At 42.2% G+C, this 22987-nt stretch overlaps 2 protein-coding genes across 2 annotated transcripts; both read left to right on the top strand.

Moving 5' to 3' along the window:
* The first annotated feature begins 10 nt into the window (after nucleotides 1–10).
* skic2 (SKI2 subunit of superkiller complex) lies at nucleotides 11–15578 on the top strand. The gene is made up of 29 exons (XM_070921495.1): nucleotides 11–72; nucleotides 445–563; nucleotides 1210–1331; nucleotides 1864–1981; nucleotides 2539–2653; nucleotides 2770–2844; nucleotides 2950–3003; nucleotides 3094–3257; nucleotides 4008–4163; nucleotides 4359–4504; nucleotides 5464–5610; nucleotides 5700–5784; nucleotides 5893–5999; nucleotides 6104–6250; nucleotides 6382–6478; nucleotides 6576–6788; nucleotides 7721–7831; nucleotides 7938–8049; nucleotides 8197–8315; nucleotides 9056–9187; nucleotides 9425–9562; nucleotides 9693–9797; nucleotides 10353–10485; nucleotides 10630–10756; nucleotides 11325–11535; nucleotides 12412–12522; nucleotides 13538–13756; nucleotides 14327–14467; nucleotides 15162–15578. The coding sequence occupies exons 1-29, from the start codon at nucleotides 60–62 to the stop codon at nucleotides 15360–15362; spliced, it is 3738 nt and encodes a 1245-aa protein (XP_070777596.1). The 5' UTR covers nucleotides 11–59; the 3' UTR covers nucleotides 15363–15578.
* Nucleotides 15579–16232: 654 nt separating this feature from the next.
* Nucleotides 16233–22615, top strand: prrt1 (proline-rich transmembrane protein 1). Its single transcript, XM_070922367.1, has 4 exons — nucleotides 16233–16251; nucleotides 18967–19304; nucleotides 20784–20975; nucleotides 22439–22615. Exons 1-4 carry the CDS (start codon nucleotides 16233–16235, stop codon nucleotides 22613–22615), a joined length of 726 nt encoding a protein of 241 aa, XP_070778468.1.
* Nucleotides 22616–22987: the final 372 nt, after the last annotated feature.

Here is a 22987-nt window from a genome sequence, read left to right as displayed (position 1 = left end):
CGAGGCGACAGCAGTTACTAGTTGGTGGCAACTTTTAGCTTTCACTTGCGAGTGGGGACATGGACAGAATAAGTAAGTTGTGGCTTATTTAATGTATAGCCAACTTATATATGTGTAATCGGAAAGCGTTGTATCTTGCTAACATGCCTCACTGGTGTAGCCTGTGTGATGATGTGGCTAAGAGTGTAGCCAGCTTGCTGTCAATCAGTGCTCCATTCAGCAGCCTCATGGCTTATTGATGTAATATTTCGCTAAATAGCCAATGGCTGTAATAATGTCTGTTCAGTCTTTCCTGAACAAATACAGACAATTAAAGAGTCAAGTTAGCATTAGCGTTCATAGGGCGCATCTTCCTGGCTGCACCCTGCATGGATGTGGACTAACCTCATTGTGTTTCTTTAGTTCATTTATACTCTTTGTGATGTTTTTCCCTCCTCTCTACAGATGTGCCCCCTGTGGGCCCCATGGACCTGCCGCTGTCCCTGCTGGAGATGGGATGCTCCGGCAGGTTTGAGCTCATCACACACCCCCTGCCTGGCCAGCCTTTACCTCCACAGAGCACGGTCAGTATGGCGCAGGATGACTGTGTACTTTTACTCAAGTTACTAGTCCAAAACACAAAATATGCTCATAAAACATGATGCATCGTTATAGATTGAACTATCCAATAGTGTGCAAAGTTGCTAAAACTGCTGCATCTCGACCAGCAACAAGAACATGCTGCTTACACATGAAAACATACGTATTAATGGTCCAGTAATTTAATACAACATTCACAGAGGTATTTGTTTCTGCATACGTTAGTACTTTACCTTTTGATACTTAGCACTTAGTACATTTTGCTGATAATACTTTACTTACAGATAATACTGACTCAGTTTTACTTTTACTTGTAATGGTGTGTTTTTGCATTGCTGTATTGCTATCTTTAACCTAACCGATATATGTCTGGACTATTGTGGTTATAAATAAATGTGTTTGCATGTTAAAATGACTATAAATATGACAGCTATTCACATATGCATGTTTTGTTCACAAATGAATTATTTTCATTAGTCTTATTTTTTTGGCATTTTTCAGAGATAGATAGATAGGAATTAATGTGTGATATAAGAATCAAATCTGGGATTTAAGGGTTACATGGTATACAAATGCTGGCTCGCTAAGTCACTGCCAGTTACTGAATATCTGTTATCTCTCCCTCCACAGCTCCCCCATGGGCTTCCTCCCACCAGCCTGAGCCTGGAGACAGAAGTAGAGAAACAGTTTTTACGGGACCCTGCCTGGCTTCCTATACACGACACAGACTTTGCCTTCCAGAGGTTTCTCAAGTAGGTTTTCCTGTAAACAATATTATTATTATTAGTGGTTCGCACTGTCTAAATAATTTATAGTATTTTGAGAATATACCCCAATATGTGTTTAAGAGTGAGTAGAGTTTGCTGTTAATTTAAAGTGTATAATTGATTTTTGAACCCATTTGATAAAACCATTTAAAAAACATAATTTTGTGAACCAGTGGCAGATATGTAATTTTCTGTAAAGTTTCTGTATTTGAAGATTTATTAAATAGCAAATGATAGAATACATTAACCCCTTTATTGAATTTTAATTCCCTGCTTTCAAAATAACCAGAGTATGAAATAAAAATTAGACGTTAAGAAGAATAAGATACGCTCATTATTAAAATATCATACAGTATCTGATGTGAAAACAACAATAACAGAATTTTAACTAATTCTGAGCCTATTAAGTGATCAAATTATTTACGTAATTACTGTATCAGAGTCGTTCAATTTGTTTCAGTTTGTTTAAAATAACCGTATGTCTCTGAAGAAGATGTTGTGTTGTCGTCTTCACCAGGGTGACTCAGAGAGACGTTAATGTCGACTCTCTACTCAACTGCACTCCGTCTCCACTTCACTCTGGTCTCTCTGTTGTCAGAGATCCAACCACAGGGATGCTGCTGGACTTCACAGAGGTATCTCACTGGCTCACTCTTCCCACTGCACTGTCATTCGTTTAACTGTTTAGAAAGTATAATGGCATCAAGAGCTGAAACGATTATTAATCGGCCACAATCGAGTAATCATTTGAGTCATTTTTAAAGCAGGAATTACACAAATGTATGTGTTCCAGCTTCTTAAATGTGAATATTTGCTGCTTTTCTTTGTTTTCCATGTTAGTAAACTGAATATCGTTGGGTTTAGGACTGTCTGTCAGATCAAAAAATGAATTTCAAAATGTAAACTTGCACATTGGAAAATTGTGATGGGAATTTTTGACCAAACAACTAAATATTATTAATTGGCAGATTAATCGATAATGAAAATAATTGTGAGTGGCAGCCCGAGTGTCATCCTGTCTTAAAAACTAAAAGAATAGTCTCTTACCGAGAAGAAGATGTTATATAACTTCTCTTTTTGCCTACTGAAGAATCCATCCATGTCAGTTCAAGAGAAAGCGCCCATTGTGTTACTTTAAGCAAAGTTTAATTCAGCTACTTTTGGGTCCGTTCTGTCTTTAATTCACCTTCAGGTGTTATTGGAGAATACTGGCCTCTCAGCAAAGAACTCACTTTCATTTCATCGGCAACCCGGGCCGCCTTCAGAGAGCCTTCGAGGAAGCAACACCAACTACCCCTTCCTCCCCGGTGAGATAGATTCATTTTCTCTGCAGTAATTAACGTATTCTTCCTTTAGTTGAGATGTTTGCCTGTGAGGTGTTTTCATTTTGTCCTCATAATCTTCAAATATATTTTGTTCACAGGAGGAATGGAGGAGCTTAGTCTGGACCAAATCAAGGAGAAGTCTGAGCTGGAGGAGCACATCGACTTTGAGAATGGTGATTTTTAAATTTCGACTTGCAGTGTTGTAAAATAATGGTGGGACTTCTGTTGTTATTTCAACTCTTTATGGTTGAATTTGTCTTCTCCCCCCCCCCCCATAGATTTACTCAGAGTCCCACCTGGACTTAAAGCTGGGATGGACTTCACTGACAAAGGTTAGATATCACACTTTCTTCCTATGAAAAAAAATCTTACAAGGGTTAAAAAAAAAGATTTAATAATTTTCTTTTTTCTGTATCCTGAAGATGCCAAGATAGCAAAGGCAGAGGTCAACCTCATGTCCCTCCTGTCCACACTGGATGACATCACCGATTTGCAACCTGAGGAAGAGGAGAAAGAGGAAGGCAAAGGAAGTAAAGAAGCTCCTAAACTACCCAGAACAAACAGCCTTGAAGACCTGGGCATCAAGGTACTACAGTTTGTTTTTTTTGTCCGGATAATCAACTATAGATAAATAAAATTGTCCGCTTTTTGTTTCTTCTTTCAGATATTAAATATGAATCAATATGGAGAAATGTAGGGAAATTGTAACTTAATTATGTATTATTTTACTTGAATTGAAAAGATATCTGGATACATGGAAGATTACTGGTGCCTGAGTCATTAAATGCATGTTGTCTCAAACTAACTGTGTGATGAGATAACATTTGGTCATAAATGCACCAAAGAAAAAGAAAGAGATGAAAATGCAGTCCATAATATATTGAATATAAAACACTGTATGTCTTCATCATGTTAATATGCTAATACAGCATACTGGCTTAACACTGTGTGGATTAATCAAAATGTAAACATGTTAACAGATTGTCATATTTGTAGTCCAGTGTTTGAGTGTGCCTGCTGGGGGCACGGTTGTTTATTTTTGTAAAAAAGATCAGATTTATCAGAATGTGTAAAGTTAATATTGTTGGATGTTTGCATGATAAGATTCACAGATGAAAGTGTTATGTGTGTGTGACATGATTCATGGTAGTCTCCTTAAGCAGTTTTCAATCACTGCAAATATTCTACATGTAGTAAAACGATGCAATGTGGATAATCTGTTTCTTTTCCAAACCACAGTAATACAGTAATAGATATGACCTAAACTCCAACTATGCTGTTGCCTCCGGCTAACCATTAACGGCACTGAAATCTGGTTCTCCTCCTCTGTCTTCAGGATGCTGTTTCATCCTCGTCTCCCCCAGTGAAAGTAAAAGATGAGAAATCAAAGCCAAAAGAGAACCCAGAGGAAAATAAGAAATGGGCCATCCCTGTCAACATAAGTGCACCCTGCGATGATTTCTATAAACGCATCCCCAACCCAGCTTTCAAAGTGGGTATTCTAGTAATAAAATATGATATAATGTCTGTTTGAGTCTTTTTGTATGTATGCAATCTTAAAAACGTCACACTTCCCTCCCCATCTGTTTCTCTGTATATGTGATGAAACATCCCATGAAAATCACTTTGCGTAGTGGCTGAGCATCCTGTGATGACTGATCTGTTTCTCTGCCCTCCTCTGCTGCAGTGGCCGTTTGATCTGGATGTTTTCCAGAAACAGGCTGTGCTGAGGCTGGAGGCTCACGACTCTGTGTTTGTAGCCGCGCACACGTCAGCTGGCAAAACCGTGGTGGCCGAGTACGCCATCGCTCTCTCACAGAAACACATGACAAGGTGTGTGTTTGTTGATACAAATCAATTCATTCTGCCTTCCCTGCGTGTGTGGGTGTACAGCTATGCAGCGAGCTAAACACACTTCCATTAAAAGTTAAAGACAGCAGTTTGTCTTTGAAGTTTTATAATGGAATCAAACTTGTTAAAACAGTATTGGATAAAACACAAATGTATTCCATGAGAACGTAGGATGATATAACATAAACAAGACTTATTGGGTTTTTTTGTAGAAATTAATTCTAACAGTTACAAGAAAACTGGAAAAGTATAGACCAGCTGTCAAATTAGTTTGACAAGTGAAACATTAAGCTGTCTTAGAAAGTACAACACAGTAGCTAATTAATGTAGTGAACAGTCCATGAGTGTAAAAGTAAAAGGTGTAAAATATATAACAGCTGTTGTTGTGGTCAGGCATGTGCTCTGTTGCGCCTGTAACCACACCCAGCACTGATGTCAGGGTGTACCGACATACCCTGGAGTACACTACTACATCACTGCTGCCATGTGAGAAGCAGCTTTTTAGGTGGTGTGAAGTTGCTCTTTTAGGTATCATCTTGGAGCCTGGAGCAGGTAATCATTCAACACGTCCAAAATGGAAATTGGACTAATTAAAGATATTATGTGAGGTCTATTGAGGAGCGTATCAAGACATATATTCAAGACATCTTTAAGCAAGACACTTTAGCAACAGCATGCTTTCTTTCAAGCTCTGATGAAGGCCTGAAAAACGTCATCTCATTAAAATAAAGTCGATGCTGCATATCTTCTGCTCTCTCTGCATGTTTTTATACTTGTTTTCTACATAGAAATATTACGTTTTTTCACCTCCCACATATGAAGTAGGACTCCCAAATATCTTAACAGTATCAACATCTCCTTCCTCTTTTTGTGTGTATTTTTTGCACGTGCGGATCATATTCTGACTCTCTCTCTCTCTCTGTAATCTGGTGTTTTGACAGGACCATCTACACCTCTCCTATCAAAGCCCTGTCCAATCAGAAGTTCAGAGACTTTAAGACCACCTTTGGAGACGTTGGACTCCTGACGGGCGACGTTCAGATCAGTCCTGAATCTTCATGTCTCATCATGACCACCGAGATCCTCAGGTACTCGGTCCGCTTGTTACGAATATGAAATTAATATTTTTAATTAAACTGAAAGATGTTTTATATTTCGTGCTCTTGCTCTCTTTCAGGTCAATGCTTTACAACGGCTCAGAGGTCATCAGAGACCTGGAGTGGGTGATCTTTGACGAGGTTCACTACATCAACGATGCTGAGGTCAGGAACTACAGATACTTTCTGTATCTTTCATTCATCTCATTTACTGGTGAAAGTCAAGAATAACATTTGTTTTCCTCTTTCAATATCCTTCTGTATTTTCCTCAGAGAGGGGTTGTATGGGAGGAGGTTTTGATTATGCTTCCCGATCACGTCAGTATCATTCTCCTTAGCGCCACCGTGCCAAATGCTCTGGAGTTTAGCGAGTGGATCGGGTAGGTGCACCACAATGACATCAAGCTTCTTATATGTTGTGCATTTTTGTATGTTGAATAACATGAATATTTCCCTCTCTCCCCCATCAATTGTTTATTCCCAGTCGTATAAAGAAGAGGCATATTTACGTGATCAGCACAATGAAGAGACCTGTGCCTTTGGAGCATTATCTGTACACTGGAAACAGCACCAAGACTCAGAAAGAGATGTTCCTGCTACTGGACGCTGCGGGCAACTTCCTCACTAAAGGGTACAACTTTTATTCTTGTTTTTTTATACTTTTTTGGCATATATTGTTAAATAGGTGCATAGTATGACCGGGGATATGATCTCATTTACTTTAAAGCTGTTCTCATCGAGGACGTTGTGCTTTTTGTTCAGATACTATGCAGCCGTCGATGCCAAGAAGGAGCGCACCAGCAAACATGCCCAATCATTTGGTGCGAAAAACACTTCTCATAACACCTCATCTAGTCAGGTAATTCCCTTCCTTTCTCCTCTGTCACCTCACTGCTTTTAGATTTATCCTCTTGCTTCATGTTTTCATCCCTCCTACTGTGTTCTTTTCCCTCCAGGACCGAGCAGTGTGGCTCACTCTCCTGCACTTCCTGTCCAAGCGGCAGCAGACACCGGTGGTTGCGTTCACCTTCTCTCGGACGCGCTGCGACGAGAATGCCCGCTCACTGGACTCCATGGACTTGACCACCTCCATAGAGAAGGCCGAGATCCACTCATTCTTCCAGAAGAGCCTGAGTCGCCTCCGAGGAGGAGACCGACAGCTGCCTCAAGTACAGAACAGTTTCTCTCCTCAGGCTTTTATTATAGGCGACATCCTGAAGTGATATATTTCTTTTACAATATTTAATTGTCATTTGGCACAGACAGCTCCCTTAGGTACAATTTATTGATCTCAAGGCAAGGATAGGAAAAATATTCTCTCATTTGGTTGTACGTACACTGCAACTAATGTGTTGGCTACAAATAAAAGCTGAACTCACACTCATGTTTACCAACGTGGACGCTCTGTGTGACGCTTTATACCAAAGATATTGCTCACCAGAGTGCTTAACCGCTGTGGTTTGAAGCTGCACTAATCAATGTTTTTATATTAACAATTCATCAAATTAGACAGTAGTAACAAACCTACGCAGAATTATCACGACTCTGCAGTTCCCCACAGCTCTAGGGAGCACTTTAGTTTATTTTAGCTCATTGTTTTTGTTTACAGCTCCTCAACTTTACTGTTCAGTCTCACAGTTCTCATCATCTCGTAGCCAGTTGCATCAGGCAGCTGTTTCCAGCTAAAGAGAGAGCATTAATAACACATATTTCCCTGGGAGCTTAAAGAAGTAGTAATGAATATTGATATAGTAATATAATATAATATATGATGAGTTTTAGGTTTGTGTTTTGCAAGTCCTGTATGCAAGGAGCTGTCTATATCTCACACCAGAATCTAGTTTGGCCAGATCAAGTCATTGTGTAATAGTAAACAAACAAACGTAAGCAAACAAACAAGCATTGTTAAAGCACAGGAAGCATGAGTAAAACAACAGAAGCACCAATACAACTTGTACACACTAATGATACATGAAATATATTAAAAATGCATAAAGTACAACCCCTTCCACTTGCTCATTTAAAGTCAGGTCAGAGCCAAATAGCCCACCAAACATCTGTGACTAGACTCAACAACAATATGTGATGCTAACACTTTTAGATCTTGCTCATGAGGGACCTGTTGAAGAGGGGGATAGCAGTCCATCACAGCGGGATCCTGCCAATACTGAAGGAGGTCATTGAGATGCTCTTCTCTCGAGGTCTCGTCAAGGTGAGTCAGGCGAGAGAAGATATCATAATACCAGTACAGTCTGCATCTACATGTTGGCCCACAGATGGTTAAAACAATTCTCCTGCCTGCTCCCTTCATCTCCCAGGTGCTTTTTGCCACCGAGACATTTGCGATGGGAGTGAACATGCCTGCTCGGACTGTGGTGTTCGACAGCATCAGGAAACATGACGGAACCGGCTTTAGAAATCTGCTGCCAGGTTTGGTGCTCTCTATCTCTGTCTGTGTTTCCTCTCTTTCATCCGAACCAACATTTATTACGCTCCTTCATCTCTGAGGGGTGAATCAGAGTTAAGGAAAACAACAGTCATTTTGTATCTCATTAATGTTTTGAACTGTACTTTCAGGTGAGTATATTCAGATGGCGGGCAGAGCAGGCAGAAGAGGTCTGGACGCCACGGGCACCGTCATCATTCTGTGTAAAGCCGGAGTTCACGAGATGGCGGATCTGCATGTCATGATGCTGGTGAGGCCCCCCATGTTTCAACTCTCAGAACAATGTTTTTATTTTGTAACATTCATATATCATTTGGTGTGGCATTAAATCTCCTCCTGCAGGTTTCTAGGTATCAAAATTCTCTAAAAGCAGAGCTCTGCCTCCTGTTCATTTTGGCCGTGTTTCAGGGACGGTGTTGCACGCTGGGTTACTCATTTATCATTTAATTGCACAGTTGAGTGGGCTATTTTAACTCACTTTCCCTCTGTGCCAGTTTGGAGAGGAGTGTTTCGATTCCAATGTGCTCTTCAACAGAAATAATTCACCTTTATCTCTGATAGGAGGTTTATCTTCATGACTAAATATATACACGTGTAAGTTATTATATCTGTTTGCTATAATAAACCTTTTAATTATACCTAGCATTGCAGACTAGCAGGAAAATAAATAAAGAAATTCCCTTTTGGGGAATTTATGGCATTAAAGGATAAGTCTGGTTGGTATTAAATATTTTTCCGTTTGTCAATAAATCCCATGAAAAGACCAAAACTAATGATCCTACATGTGGGATCAACTGCTTACTCCTCAGTGCCATAGACCTCCATTAAAACACATAAATGAGCCGCAGTGTTGCGTTAGGCAACAAGTCCTTCAATCCGCCACTAATAATAAGTCCCACAAATTTGCTAAACATACATATTGGAAAATCTTAGCACTTAGTTTTGCACTGACTTTTCTTTTCTTGATGTCATCCTCTTTGTGTCGCTCAGGGTAAACCTACCATCCTCCAGTCCCAGTTCAGACTGACCTACACTATGATCCTCAACCTGCTGCGAGTCGAAGCCCTCCGTGTGACCGACATGATGAGGAGGAGCTTCTCTGAAAACCACAGGGACACTCAGGTAACGTACAGCAGCAGAACATAACAGGTGTGATTATAAATGCTATAATGTACATGTAAGATGTATCATAGAAGATTGTTCTGTACAGTTACAGCCTCATTTCACTTTTATTCTTCTCTAATCTTTCTTTCTGTCCTCCTCCTCCTCCTCGCTCTTGTTTCTCACATGTTCCCTGAGTCATGACAACCGACAAATGTGTTTATAAAAGCTCTGTATTTCCTCTTCCTCCTGCTGTAGACTCATGAGAAGAGGATCAGGCAGCTGAAGCAATCGGTGGCCTCTCTGCCTCCTCTGGACACAGAAGGCCAGCTGTCCGACCTGTTGCCTTACTACCACACCGTGACAGAGCTACGAACCACCACCGAGTCCCTCCAGGTATAAAACACACACACACACACACACACACACACACACACACACACACACACGTATATATACACGACAGAGATCAAATTCATACAGCTTTCACGTTGCTACATTTCCTCCCTGCTGTCTGTGGTTTCAGCGCGCTATTCTGGAGTCTGTCAACGGGCTGAAGGCTCTGTCTGTGGGTCGAGTTGTGTTGGTTAACAACAAACAGCATCTCAACGCCCTGGGAGTTATCCTACAGGTAGGTGTGTGTTTGAGTGTGTGTTTTGTGGCAGTCAATGCTGTTGGGTTGTCTCTAAATAAATGTATTATCCTTTTAAGTGCAGTCACTTCTGTTGTGTTTTTTGGCAAATTCATTCATTGTTGTTTTGACTTACTTACTTTCTGCCTCTGATATTTATTTTTAAAGAAACTCTTGATTAAAGTAGAGCAAATAGATGAGGAACATATAGGCAAAAGGGAGATGTGTTCAGGACAGAAAATGTAACAAATGGGAAAATTTCTTTTGTAACGTGACGGTTAAAAGCAATTGAAACATAAGGAAACTATCCCAGCATGCAATGGGCAAAAGGCGACATTCAAGCTGGACAGGTCACCAGTCTATCGTAGGACTAACACTCAAAGACAATCAGTCAGTCACACCTGCAGGTGGTTTAGAGTTTCAATATCACCAGATATTGACAGAAAGGCCAGGTTGTAGCTGAGCCACTGTGTCGCCCCAAACATCATACATAAGTAAACACTGTATTCCTGTTCCTGATTCCCGGTTCCTGCTCCTGTCTTCTCTCCATGCCAGGTGTCCAATGACTCTGTGAATCGCACCTTCACAGCTCTCATCATCTGTGAGAAGGGAAACGAGGAAGGGGAAGGAAAAGGCAACAGCAACGCTTTCGCTCACCTCTACAACACAGCCCTCTTCATACCTGAAGGTCGGTCGACGGACAAGTGGACAGACTGATGCAGACACGCATAGGCCTTCTGTACATTCACTAAAACCACCCACGCACATTTACATTTCAGTGATTTTGTTTAAGCATGTCTGATGTTTCCCTTGCCTCTCTTATTTTTGTCAGGCCCCTGCAGCCACACGGTGCAGAAGTTGAAGCTTCAGGAAATCTCGGCCATCACAGTGAAAACACTCAAAGTGATTCCAGACAGGATCATCGACAACTACAACAAGAGGCAGCAGCCACGATTCAGGTGTGTGTGTGTGTGTGTGTGTGTGTGTGTGTGTGTGTGTGTGTGTGTGTGTGTGTGTGTGTGTGTGTGTGTGTGTGTGTGTGTGTGTGTGTGTGTGAGCTGGGTTGATGTCCTTGTTTAGGACATATTTGGGGTCTAATGCTGCATTCACATGGATTCAGGCTCACTCATGCAAACCTTAATATCAGATATGGATATATTTTATATGCTGAATACATTTTCTTATTTTATAATACAGAGCAACTTCAACACTTACGTTTTGGAGAATTTAACATTCATTTTATAACAGAATATTAAGAGAAAGCTGCATTTTATAGCTACATGAATTACTGGAATAATTAAATGAGAATAATAGACACAAAATGATTTTATTTAATACATTTTATTCCATTCTTTGCAACCAATACGACATCACCATAGCAACATAGAAAGACTGTGTATATTTGTCTGTTTTTGGTGTCAGACATGCTTTATGTATATAACTGTTAATGTACCAGACCACTCAGCACCGTCAGTTTAAAAAGGAGGTTGTCTTTCTCGCTCTTCTCTTTTTCACTGTCTCCTTCAGGCTTGACCCTCCTGGTCAGGCCATCTCCACGGCGACCCAGGAGCTCCTGCGATTGGCCGAGGCCAGCCCCAACGGCATAGCGAGCCTTGACCCTGTGAACGACCTCCAGTTGAAGAGCGTCGATGTGGTGGAGGACTCCATGAGGCTGCGCATGCTGCAGGACAGCCTCAAAGAGTTCAACTGCATCCACTCGCCCACTTTCGCAGAGCAGGTGTGTGTTTGTTGTTGGTCGATGTGTTTAACCGCCGAGGCCGAAAGCGCTCTTTTTAGGTTTTTTATGTGAGTTATTTATATTTTTGAGATGATGCAGATGAAAGTGTTTCATTTGAGTGTTTGTTAATAAAGACATCAAATTCTTTTGTGCATCAATTGCATATTTATGCAGCTAATTAACATCATACCCTTACATAAGACACTTGCTTTGCAATTGGCCCCCTTTTGATGCCTCCTCTCATTTCTCTCTTTTCATTCCAGCATCAGTTTCCTTTTATCCTTCCCATCATTTCTCCTCTAGTTTCACAATAATAACGTCAAACTCCGCCACAAGATTTCTGCTTTTGTGTTTGTGTATCCTGTCCTCCTGGCAGCCTCGTAAGAGGAGATAAGATGCGAGAATCGGAGCCAGCTGTTTCTATAATTACCCATATAGGCTCATAGCTGCAGCTCATCACTGTCTCACAGGCACAGCGTGTCATTTGAGCCATCTCATGCACACACACGCAAGCGCTCTCATTACTTTGCAAGATAACAAGCTCTTACTCGCAGTATCACTGTCTCCTCTCATCACTGTAGATTCACACTTCCTTGTGTCTTCATTGTGGGTATTATAAAACAACAGTTAATGCAGTATGCTCTACGGTGCAAGCTGTTAGTATACAGTAATTGGCCTCAGTGGGTTTTTATGTAACATGTTCACCAAGAGACTCCTCTGTACTGTCAATGAGAGTACAATAGGCAGCGTTTTCCTCTACGCTACAATGCGGGGTTGCTTTTTTTTGTCGCTCTGAAATCAGGTCAAGTGCTGCAGTACTGCTGTTGTATATTCAAGTTAAGTAACCAGATGTGTGTCTGTGTGTGTGTGTTTCAGTTTGCTCGGGTTAAGGAGAGGATGAGTGTGCAGGAGGAGCTGGACAGGCTGCAGTTCCTGGTGTCAGACCAGTCTCTGTCTCTGCTGCCTGAATACCACCAGAGGATCAAGGTTTGGATCAGACGTTTGACTCGCTGCCCTGACCCGTTTCTGTCAGGGCGTTTGAATTTTTCAGAATAAGGTCACTTGCCAGTCCTGCAGAGTTAGGTTTATTTATTTATATAATCTGTCCTATCTTTGATATAGTTATTTATCATTTTAGTTATGTTGTAAAGCATTTACATTTTGGCTTTTAGCTTACCCTTAATACACATGACAACGCCAGAAGTTCAGTTTCAGTTTCTAAACCCTGTTTAATTTTCTGTTGCTCAATTAATCAACTAGACAATTATCGACCGAATCATTTCAGCACCAGTTGCTGGAGATTTAAGACCGATGGCAGCTATGCTACCTTATAAGCTAACATTTGCTTACTAGCACAAATTGCAAAGTATAGTTGAGGATGATGGGTTTTGTATTGAACAAATTAACAGTTTGACCTGATGATGGCGCTAGATGAAAACTTAAGGGATTACTTAAGGGACATGAATGTGTGCACCAAATTTCATGCCATTTGTTGAGATATTTCACTAAAAAAACGAAAAATGTCAGCCTGCTGGTGGCACTAGAGGAAAAATCAGAGGATCGCCAAAGTCCTTAGAATTTATCTTTTGGGAGCAACAATTTCATGGCGATCCATTTAATATATGTTGAAATATTTCAGTCAAGACCAAAGCGGTGGACTGTCATTGTCATCCCCTGAGCTTGCGAGCGTGGCTTGAAACTAACTTAACAATTACAATTAGGATTATTAGAATTAAGTAAAGTCACAAGCCACGAAATATTGAGAAATTGTGTCCACGATCATCGGTATCACTACAAAGCTGTAATATTGACTCCATAGATTAATGCTATTGTGATTTGACCACATTTTTATGATAGAAATTTGGATACAATTCAATCCGTCAGCCTACAAATGTTACTTTCTAAAAAAATTTTTTCAAAGAGTAGTAGAGTATTTTAATTGAGTGCAGCCGATTCAGCTCTATTGATCCTGAACTCAGAGGTTTATTATTTCCCCCCTCAGGTGCTGCAGTCCCTTCAGTACGTCGACAGCGGCGGGGCGGTGCAGCTGAAAGGCCGCGTAGCTTGTCAGATCAGCAGCCACGAGCTGCTGCTGACCGAGCTGCTGTTCGAGAACGTCCTGAGCCCGCTGGCCCCGGAGGAGAGCGCCGCCCTGCTGTCCTGTCTGGTCTTCACACAGAACACACAGGTGGAGCCGCACATTACGAACACACTGCAGGAGGTAAGGAGGACGTGGGATTTTGTTTTAGCAGGTTCTGTCTTGCTTGTATCTCATGAAAAGCACAGATATTAGTGACAGTAGCCGTACAGCCTCCTCCATGGGTGACTCACACACACATACACACACAGTCGCCCTCACATTATATTACATTGTACTTTTGCAGATTTGATGCATAACATCCTCTCCCTGCAGGGAGGAAGACAAGGGCGCTTCACCTGACTCACCCCAGTCCCTCACTCACTTATGAATTCACTCTCTGTCAGATACGCCTTTGCTGTGTCAGTGTGTGTCGTGAACTGCCCCTGATACATGAAAGTGCTTTATGAGGGCCTAAATTAGTGATGACCTGAGCTTAGTAGACCTGCGATAGGAGAGCAGGCAGAGGTTTGTAAAACTGATTTCTTGAGCATAAATGACAAGGTCACCCTGTCAACACCAAGAGGCGAGAGAGCGATGCATTTAAGGGCCACTTGTAAAACTAAAATCTCTGTCCTTCAGGCTTAACTTACTCTTTTCCATTTGTTTCCACATCTCTCTCTCTCTCTGTGTCTCCTTTTCTTTCTCTCTCAGGGCATCGATCGGGTGCTGTCAGTGGCCCAGCGTATCGGAGAGCTGCAGAGGGAGTGTGGGTTACCACAGACAGCTGAGGAGTTTGTTGGCCAGTTTAAGTTTGGCCTGACAGAGGTGGTGTACTGCTGGGCCAGAGGCATGGTGAGGTTTAACTCTGTGTATTTATATCTCGTATTATCATGCAGTCTGTATCTGGATGAGAACAAATCCATGTCTTCTTCCAATGTCTGAAAATAATCTCGGCTCTGGCTTGGAGACGCTATTAAGCATTATGGAAACTGTATGATCCAGCATTTTGGGAGCTTCAGGACATCTCAGCCTCTGCTACGTCGATTTTGAGCATTCCTTTTAAATACGACTCCCCAACTTTATGGAAGTGCAACACTAAATCGCTGAAGTACGTCTTTAATGCGGGTGTAAATGCACGCAGAACGCATTGCGGTAATAATGCTGTCGGATCTGCCAAGCGCATAGACCACATCAGGAGGTGGTGAGCAAAGGTCAGGTTTATCCTGTGGCTCCTCTGAGGGGTCCTGACCAGGTTCCACTGGATTAGTGTCTCTTCTCCACCGTACTTAGTCACACAGTTGTCATTTATTATGCTGTGTGAATTCAGGCAAGTTTTGTCCGTCTGGTTATTTATTTATTATCAGATCAACTGGAAATATTTTATAGCAGATTTTACATAATGTTAAGACTCAAACATATTTGTATTTCCTTCTGGATGTGTGCTATTGAACTCTTGTCCTGCTTGTGCTGCATCATCCTCCATCTCACCATCTCACCTTCTCTGGTCCCGTCCCTTGTCCGTCTCACTCCTGCGGTCCCATCGTAGCCGTTTGCCGAGATCGCCCAGCTGACAGACGTGCAGGAGGGCACCGTGGTCCGCTGCATCCAGCGCCTGGACGAGGTGCTGAAGGAGGTGCGACAGGCCGCCCGCATCGTGGGAGACTCCGTCCTGGGGAGCAAGATGGAGAGGGCCTCCCTGGCCATCCGCAGGGACATCGTCTTCACCGCCTCCCTCTACACCCACTGAGAGAGACGGAGGGCTGAGTGATGCCTGCAGCCAAGTGTTTCTTTGTGTGAAAGGTGTGAGAAAGATGGAGATGTATGGGGGAGGTAAAGAGATGCTGTGTGTTCACATGTTTCTGCTAACAAGTGCTGTATGTGCCTACAAAACATGTTGATGTTTACATGATAATTCCTGACTATAAAGAAGGGAATGATTTTAACCAACAGACCAAAGTAGAGACTGGAATGAACATGAAATCTGTAATTTATTGTACAGTAATAAAAATCTGTATTCCAAAAACATCATTTAATGTCCTTTTTCCCCCTCAGATATTTGTAGAAATGAAAACGTTTGGTTGCATGCACCATGAACGGTGTATTATCCCGGCTTCCTGACATCCTGTGAACAAACTCCTCCAGGAAGAGAAATCATTTGAGGACATGCACGCGTGAGAGGAAAAACTGAGGTGCTGAAATATCACGCAAGGAAAGAAAATGCGTGGTTTTCTTCTGTTGAGCTGTAATGGGATGTTCCAGCACAGTGCATGTGCATTTCCCCAGTCAGGGCTGTCGCTTTAAGACAACGATAGCTTTGTGTCTGATTAATTCTATGTACAGCGACGCGTTAGTGGAGAAACCTTATTAGACTTCCAGCCGCACAGAGAGACAGAAGAGAGGAGAAATACTGCACAGACCTGCGCGCTGCAACAGAACCGGCTACACTTTTTAAGTTATTATCATGTTTTTTAAAGATGAAGACATCTTGAGGATGGGCTGCACGCGTTCGGAGTAAAAGGAAAAAGTCTGCATCATCGCGCACGAAACGAGGGATTTTTTCACCACCAGCTGGAGTTAAAAGACATCCCCTCAAAAGGAGGACAGAAGATCGGAAGGCATGTCGGCGGAAAAACGCGGTGAGGTGTTTTAATTGTGTGAAATGTGGCGAATTTTGAAGCCTAATTGGCAGCCTAATTGAGCCATTTCTTAACCCCCGTTTAGATGTGGAGATAGAGGTTGTTTTAAGATGGACATTTGTGTGTTTGATCCACGGATACATCGATATCAAGCTGACGAGATCTTTTTTTTTGTCATCTGCATCTCCATCCGCTGTTTGTCTGCACAGCGCTGTTTCTATAGGATGATGCGCCGCTGTGTGGGTGCAGCCTGAGGGGGGGGGGGACCCACCATAGGGCCTCATATTATGTACATGATACTCAATAGAGAGTTTAAAGTGGCATTATCAGACTTTATGTGATTATATTTGTAGCTCAAGTCGCGTATTTTGTCGGGATTTTATTCGTTTTCTGCTTTAAAACAAAAGGACTTCCTGTGATGTTTGTTCAAGAGGCGACCGCACAGTTTGTGATGGGGTTATTGTCATCTCTCCCTTTCTGTGTCTCATTATCATCATTACGCACAGGCCTACGTACATCTCTCCTGACTATAGACATTAGTGTGGGTGTCCTCTGCGCGTGCACGCCTCCTCTTGCGCGTGTTCAACAGCCTTAATTAATAATCCTCAACGTCTGGTGCACTAAAGAAAATACACGTTTCTGTCTCGTCTTTCCGGGTTTTCATCCATTCTTTAAGGATGTTAAAGCGACAACAGCTGGTGGAGCTCAAACACCGGCAGAGCCGCAGCTTCACAGCGAAAAAACAAAAGAGTAATCATCATAATGAAACGCACAAAGTTGCCACTGATACTGTGAAAAGAGGAGACGGTACAGTAGACTGTAAACCTGCCGTTATCCAGGGATTCATTGGTGCTAATTAAAGAACAGTCCAACAGTACGATGTTATGTATGAGGATGCACAACATAAACACTGATACAAATGCAAATATCACATGACTAAATCTGAGTGGGGATGATTTTGGATGCTCAGTATTACGACTTTGACATAATCAGAATCAGCTTTATTGGCCAAGTGTGTGCACACATACAATAGATTTGACTCACAGAAGAATTTACAGGGAGATAGAAATAGACATACAGCTGAAAACAAGGACAACAAAGAAAAGTACAAAATAAACATATTACTATAATGCACATATATTACAAAATAGATTTAAATATAAATATATATAAACAACACACAGTGTCTATACACAAGTTATATTATTTCAGTTGTCATGCTTCACTCTGCTGCTGCCATCTAACCTGCAGCTTCACTCACACCTGCAGTGACAGATTAATACAGTTAACTAGCAGGTGGGATAGATAGTGTTGACACAACGGCCCTCTGAGGCAAATTTGGGCTACACAGTATGAATTAAGGTGACTTGACTTAACATTATTAATAGATAGAATAATGACATTAATCAGACTACATTAGTTTTAGGTGAGCCAGGGGCAGGTCCCTGCTACAGTGTGGATGGACTGTATACTGGCTGCAGCACAACAGTCATTCATGATATTAGTCACACCTGTGCTTTTTCCTGCTACTACAACTCAAAATGTCTCCTGTGAGTAAAGTCTGTTCGTAGTTCTTATTTAGTGCGAACAAACAAATTAGTTTTCATTCGTTTTGATATAGCCGTTTTACTATCGATTAATGAGACCTAATATCCGTTAATTACCTTGATCCATCCATCCATTTCACTCTGGCAGCTAAATAGGTTAACACAGACATACAACTAGGCTTTTTTGTGTTCATTTATTAAGATTTCATCCATTTCTTATCAGGATTGAGCTGAAAATCCAGCCCTCCCTCGCGTCTTTCTTCTGTTTAGCCCGATCTTGACAGATTTTGGATTCATCAGACCTTAAAGGGAGGAACACCAACATGTATTTGTCTGTTTGCCAAGCTGCTTGCCACATCATGTCATGACCTTTTAAAGGTGTCCCGTCCCTCGTGCTCGCTCCTTTCCCCTCTGTTTCTGGTCCAGTTCCTGCTTGTGACAGACTTTGGGACTGTTATGTAAAAGCCGGTCCCCGAGCACGAGTCGTCATCCCTCATCACTCACACTGCTCCTCTCTCCGACTGCCTCCCGCTCTCCTTCTTCTGTCCTATCAAACCGTCACTCCTCCATCTATCTCCATCTCTCGTCCTCCTCCCTCCTCATGTCCCTGTCAGAGTGGATCACCGTGCCCTCGGCCACTTCCCCGCTGTGAAAACACGACACCCTATCTGTCATTTTCAACGTTAAGCAAACACAAAGGGAGCAGAGGTGTGAACGTGAAATGTTCAGACGTCCAAAAGCAGATGGACGCTTCAGACAGACCATCAGATTAAGTTCTCCATCTCCGAAATGCCATGTTTCTGACTGCTAATAAACATCGTTGTTGAAGGGAAGAGGAGAGGAAAAGGCCTTTCTTCTTCGTCGGTGAAAATGTCAATCAGTGTCATCATTAGCTCACAGATTGCACAGGTTTTCTTTCTGTTTTTTGAAGTCTTGCTGAGGAGCTGTGTAATTGTTTCCCCACTCCTCAACAGTGAGATAAGACATATTACATTCAACATGCAGACAAATGTGCTGTAACAGTGCTTGAGTTAGATAACAAGCCCTCAGTCTTGCATCTGTTTCTTGTATTGTTCTTCCTCTGCGTTTTCTATTTGTGATTCCTCTCCTACCTACTTTTTTCTCATCTTTCCTCCCTATTTTTCTTGCACTCTTCTTCCTCTCTCAGGTCTCGATGACTCTGGCCGTCAGACCATGCAGCCTCCTCCGTACCTCCCCGGCCCGCAAGACCCCAACGTACCTCAACACCCCAACATGCAGCCAGCACCGGGCACCCAACCCAACTACCCTCCTCCTCCTCCTCCTCCAGGCTCAGACGGATATCTCCAAGAAACCCAGTTCCACTGCGGCCCGCTGGGACCCCAGGGGGCCCCGCAGGGCTACACAGTCCAGACCCAGGGCCCCGGAGGAACCATGGCTCACCCCCCTGTAGGATACCTCCACCCGGGCTACCCGCTTCAGCTGCAGCCCTGCACAGCTTATGTACCCGTCTACCCCATGGCATCGGTGAGTCAGAGACAAGCAAAATGCTTTTTAAAGATTTCACAGGTCTGACATCAGGCTGCTGCAGCATTACACCAGACTCTGTTCAAAATTCAGTATACTGTACATTTCATTCCACCTCATATCACAGATAAGAGTTCTCATGTTTTCCATCCTTCACACTTAAAGGTTTTATGGTTTAATTAATGTTGGTAACACTTTCCTAATGATTTACTAAGTTTCTTGGAAAGACCATTGTAATTTGGTACTAATTAAAGGGAAAATACAGACAGTATTTTGTTATTTCAGTTGGTTGTGTTGAGTTTGTAATAAGTGTCTTGTAAGAAGTGTTTAATAAGCTTCATTATAACCCAAATCAACTAATTCATCATTCTTTTAACTGCATTGTGGCAACACCTGTGCCATTAAGTAACTCAAAGTATGAGAAAAATGACAGACCCATATAATGAAGTTTAATGTCTTCTAAACTACACATTTGTTTATGTTACCATGTTGTTACATGTGACACTTTTATCTCACAGGCATGAAATTTGGCAGCAGCCAGAACCTCTTATGATTTTAGAGAATTTTAGGGACATTCTTTATGAGAATTACTCAAAAACTCAGGAGGTGTTTGCAGCAATGTTTGAAACAGCTAATTTGTTTGATTCTTGGGTTTTATTTACTTATTTGATAAGGACATATACATAAGGAAACAGTAGAATATTCACTGAATCAACTAATTCCACATATCCTCCACCTACATTGCAATGAAAATATTTTGTGTCTGAGCATCAAGCCTTTTTGATTTGTCTAAAGGGAAATGCATTGCTTCATTGGGTGTACAGTTTTCTGTCTGGTAACAGGTAACAGGAAAAGTAATGATACAAATAACAATAACATTTGACGTAAATGACATTTGCTCACCAGAAAGCTTAAGATCATTAATGGATACCAATTTGTATTTTTTATTTATCACAAATTTTGTACAATATAATTGTTTCTTTTAATTATAGCTACATATATTTACACATTCACAGTATGCCCTGAAGTGAGTCGTCAAACAACTGAAAGTGCAGCTGCTGTTGTGCTACCACAAGTCTCACCACCAAGTGTACTGGATTGAAAACTTGGGCTGAGGTTTAACCTCCTCCACCTCCACCTTCGGTCTCTTTTAATGAAATAAATATTTAAAATCCGCTGCAGTATATAATTTATGTCTGTGTCGATACATTCTTGTGTGCAGGAGTGTGGGAAAATGTTATAAAGAGCAAAATCTTACACGCTAGCTGCTATCTCACAAATGAATCGTAGTTTTTTTAGGCATTTCCTGCCACGCTGCCGATAAAGCTTAGACACGCACAACTCTTTAATGCGTGAAAATGTAATACTGTCTCACCTTGTTCCTGTGTCTTTTGAGTGGAAAGTGCTTTGTAAGCTGCTCTACAACGGCCCTACTGTTTTAAAAAGCGGTAGTACTTAGACTCTGTCTTCTTCTCTCAGGGTCAACCCTACATGCCAGCCAGCGGAGGCCACCCAGGGATCCCACCGGGCCAGATTCACCCCATGCAAATGCCACCCAGCATCACCCTAATGGACCGTCGACCGCCGCACGACTACCTGCCCATCGCCGTGCTCACCACCGTCTGCTGCTTCTGGCCGACAGGCATCATTGCGATCATCAAAGCAGTGCAGGTTAATGCCACTTCATGACATCTTTTGATCTTTGAGTTTTATTAACATAATGTCGCCTTTACCGGGGACTTTGTAATGTAAATGAGTTCTGAAGTCATTTTATTTTCCCAAATATACTTGGCATTTAGAGTGACTCTGGGATAAAAATCTCTAGTACGCAGAAAAGTAAAATATATATTATTTTAGTCACATTTTTGGAAAAACCTTGCAGCGGTCACAAATGGGGGGAGTGGTTTTAGACTGTAGGGATGGCAATATTGTTCGGTCCACCGCTTTGGTCCGGACTGAAATATCTCAACAACTACTGGATAAATTGCCATGCAATATCGTGACGTCCATGGTTCCCAAGAGGATGAATCCCAATGACTTTGGTGATCGCTTGACTTTTCCTCTAGCACCACCATGAGCTCGACATTTGTGTTTTTGAATGTCTCGGCAACTTTACGATGAATTGCCATAAAATGTGATACGCACATTCATGTCCCCCTCAAGATGAATTGTAAGAACTCAAAATTTCTTTTTGTCCAAATATCTGCAAGACAAAAGATGTTCCTATCAGCCTCAGCTGTGTTTGTGTTAGCATGCTAACATGATAAACTAAGATGGATAACATGGTAAGCATTAAACAAGTTAGGATTTTCATTGAGATCATGCTTTTAGCTTTCCTGAAAAAAGTCCTCATATGTGTCTGCTTGAATTTGAAAGTTTGGTTCAGCCGACTTCTCTCCATCACCTCCCTAACCATAAGAAAAGGAGCATTACTCCGAGGTCTATTACACATAATGAGACTGTGTGTTTTCAATACTTTTATGTTGTGGTTGTGCAGAATCAGGAAAAATGGTGAACAGCAGAGGGAAACTGCAACTGCAAATGTCAGGACTTACATTACTCATGTAAAGAGAATTTATCTTGGTCAGTGAACCGTCAAGTTCATACTTTCAGCGATGTCATCTATACGCCCTCTGCATTAAAAGGCATAGCTTGCTCTTTTACAAGCCATTTACTGATGTTATTTAACATACAACTTAAGTTGAGCGTGATGTTAGAAATGTAAAGGCTCAGTCTGGTGGCTCTCCTACCTCATGATGCCTGTTGTTTGCCTCTCTAGTGGCAGACTGTGCTGACCAACATGCACACAACAGACCACATTACGTAAGGGCACCATTGTCGGTGCAATGGGATAGAATGGATTTTTTCCTCTGGGCCTGCTCAGCTGGCTTTGAGTTGAGTTGAGCTGACAAGGCATGGACCCACCGGTCTGAGCTGTATATGTTGTTATGGTGTGTTAATGTTGTGTGGAGTGGCCTCTTTTGCACATTCAGGCTGTGCTGCAGTGAAATCGATCCATTCATGGTGTTTTAGACTCTCTCCTGCTCCCACTCGTGCATCTTCTTGTTACATAACGTATATTCTAATTTCTCCTCTCTCCCACACACCCGTCCCCTCTATCCTGCATCACTTAGGTGCGTACGGCGATAGCCAGAGGGGACATGGTGACGGCGGAAATAGCCTCCCGCGAGGCCCGCAACTTCTCCTTCATCAGCCTGGCTGTCGGCATCGCTTCCATTGTGCTGTGCACCATCCTCACCGTGGTAGTCATCATCGCCTCGCAGCACCACGACGACGACTGGGAGCCATAACTCCCGCAGTGTCAGACAGATGGGAAATCATGGCATATATTAGCTAGCTAACTACTCTCAATCGTTTGGAGGAAATTGGAGCACTGAAAATGCACAAACTGCTACTGCATTGCTGGCCCTCTGTGTACAGCTACACACACACACACACACACACACACACACACACACACAGCTCTGACCTAACCTGCTGCCATCAAACACACACCGACGACCAAAAACAACCAATCACAGCTGATGTTCAAACGCCAAATACACGCAGCTGTCAAATGAGGTCCAGTATTGCTGTTAGCACAGCCGCTTAATATTTACACTCAGATATGAGCTGCAAGAGGGACACAAAGCTCCTCGCATTAACAATTCATTTGACGCTGA

Source organism: Enoplosus armatus, chromosome 16, assembly GCF_043641665.1.
Source record: "Enoplosus armatus isolate fEnoArm2 chromosome 16, fEnoArm2.hap1, whole genome shotgun sequence".
NCBI classification, from domain to species: Eukaryota; Metazoa; Chordata; class Actinopteri; order Centrarchiformes; family Enoplosidae; genus Enoplosus; species Enoplosus armatus.
This window is presented reverse-complemented; position numbering and strand designations above follow the sequence as displayed.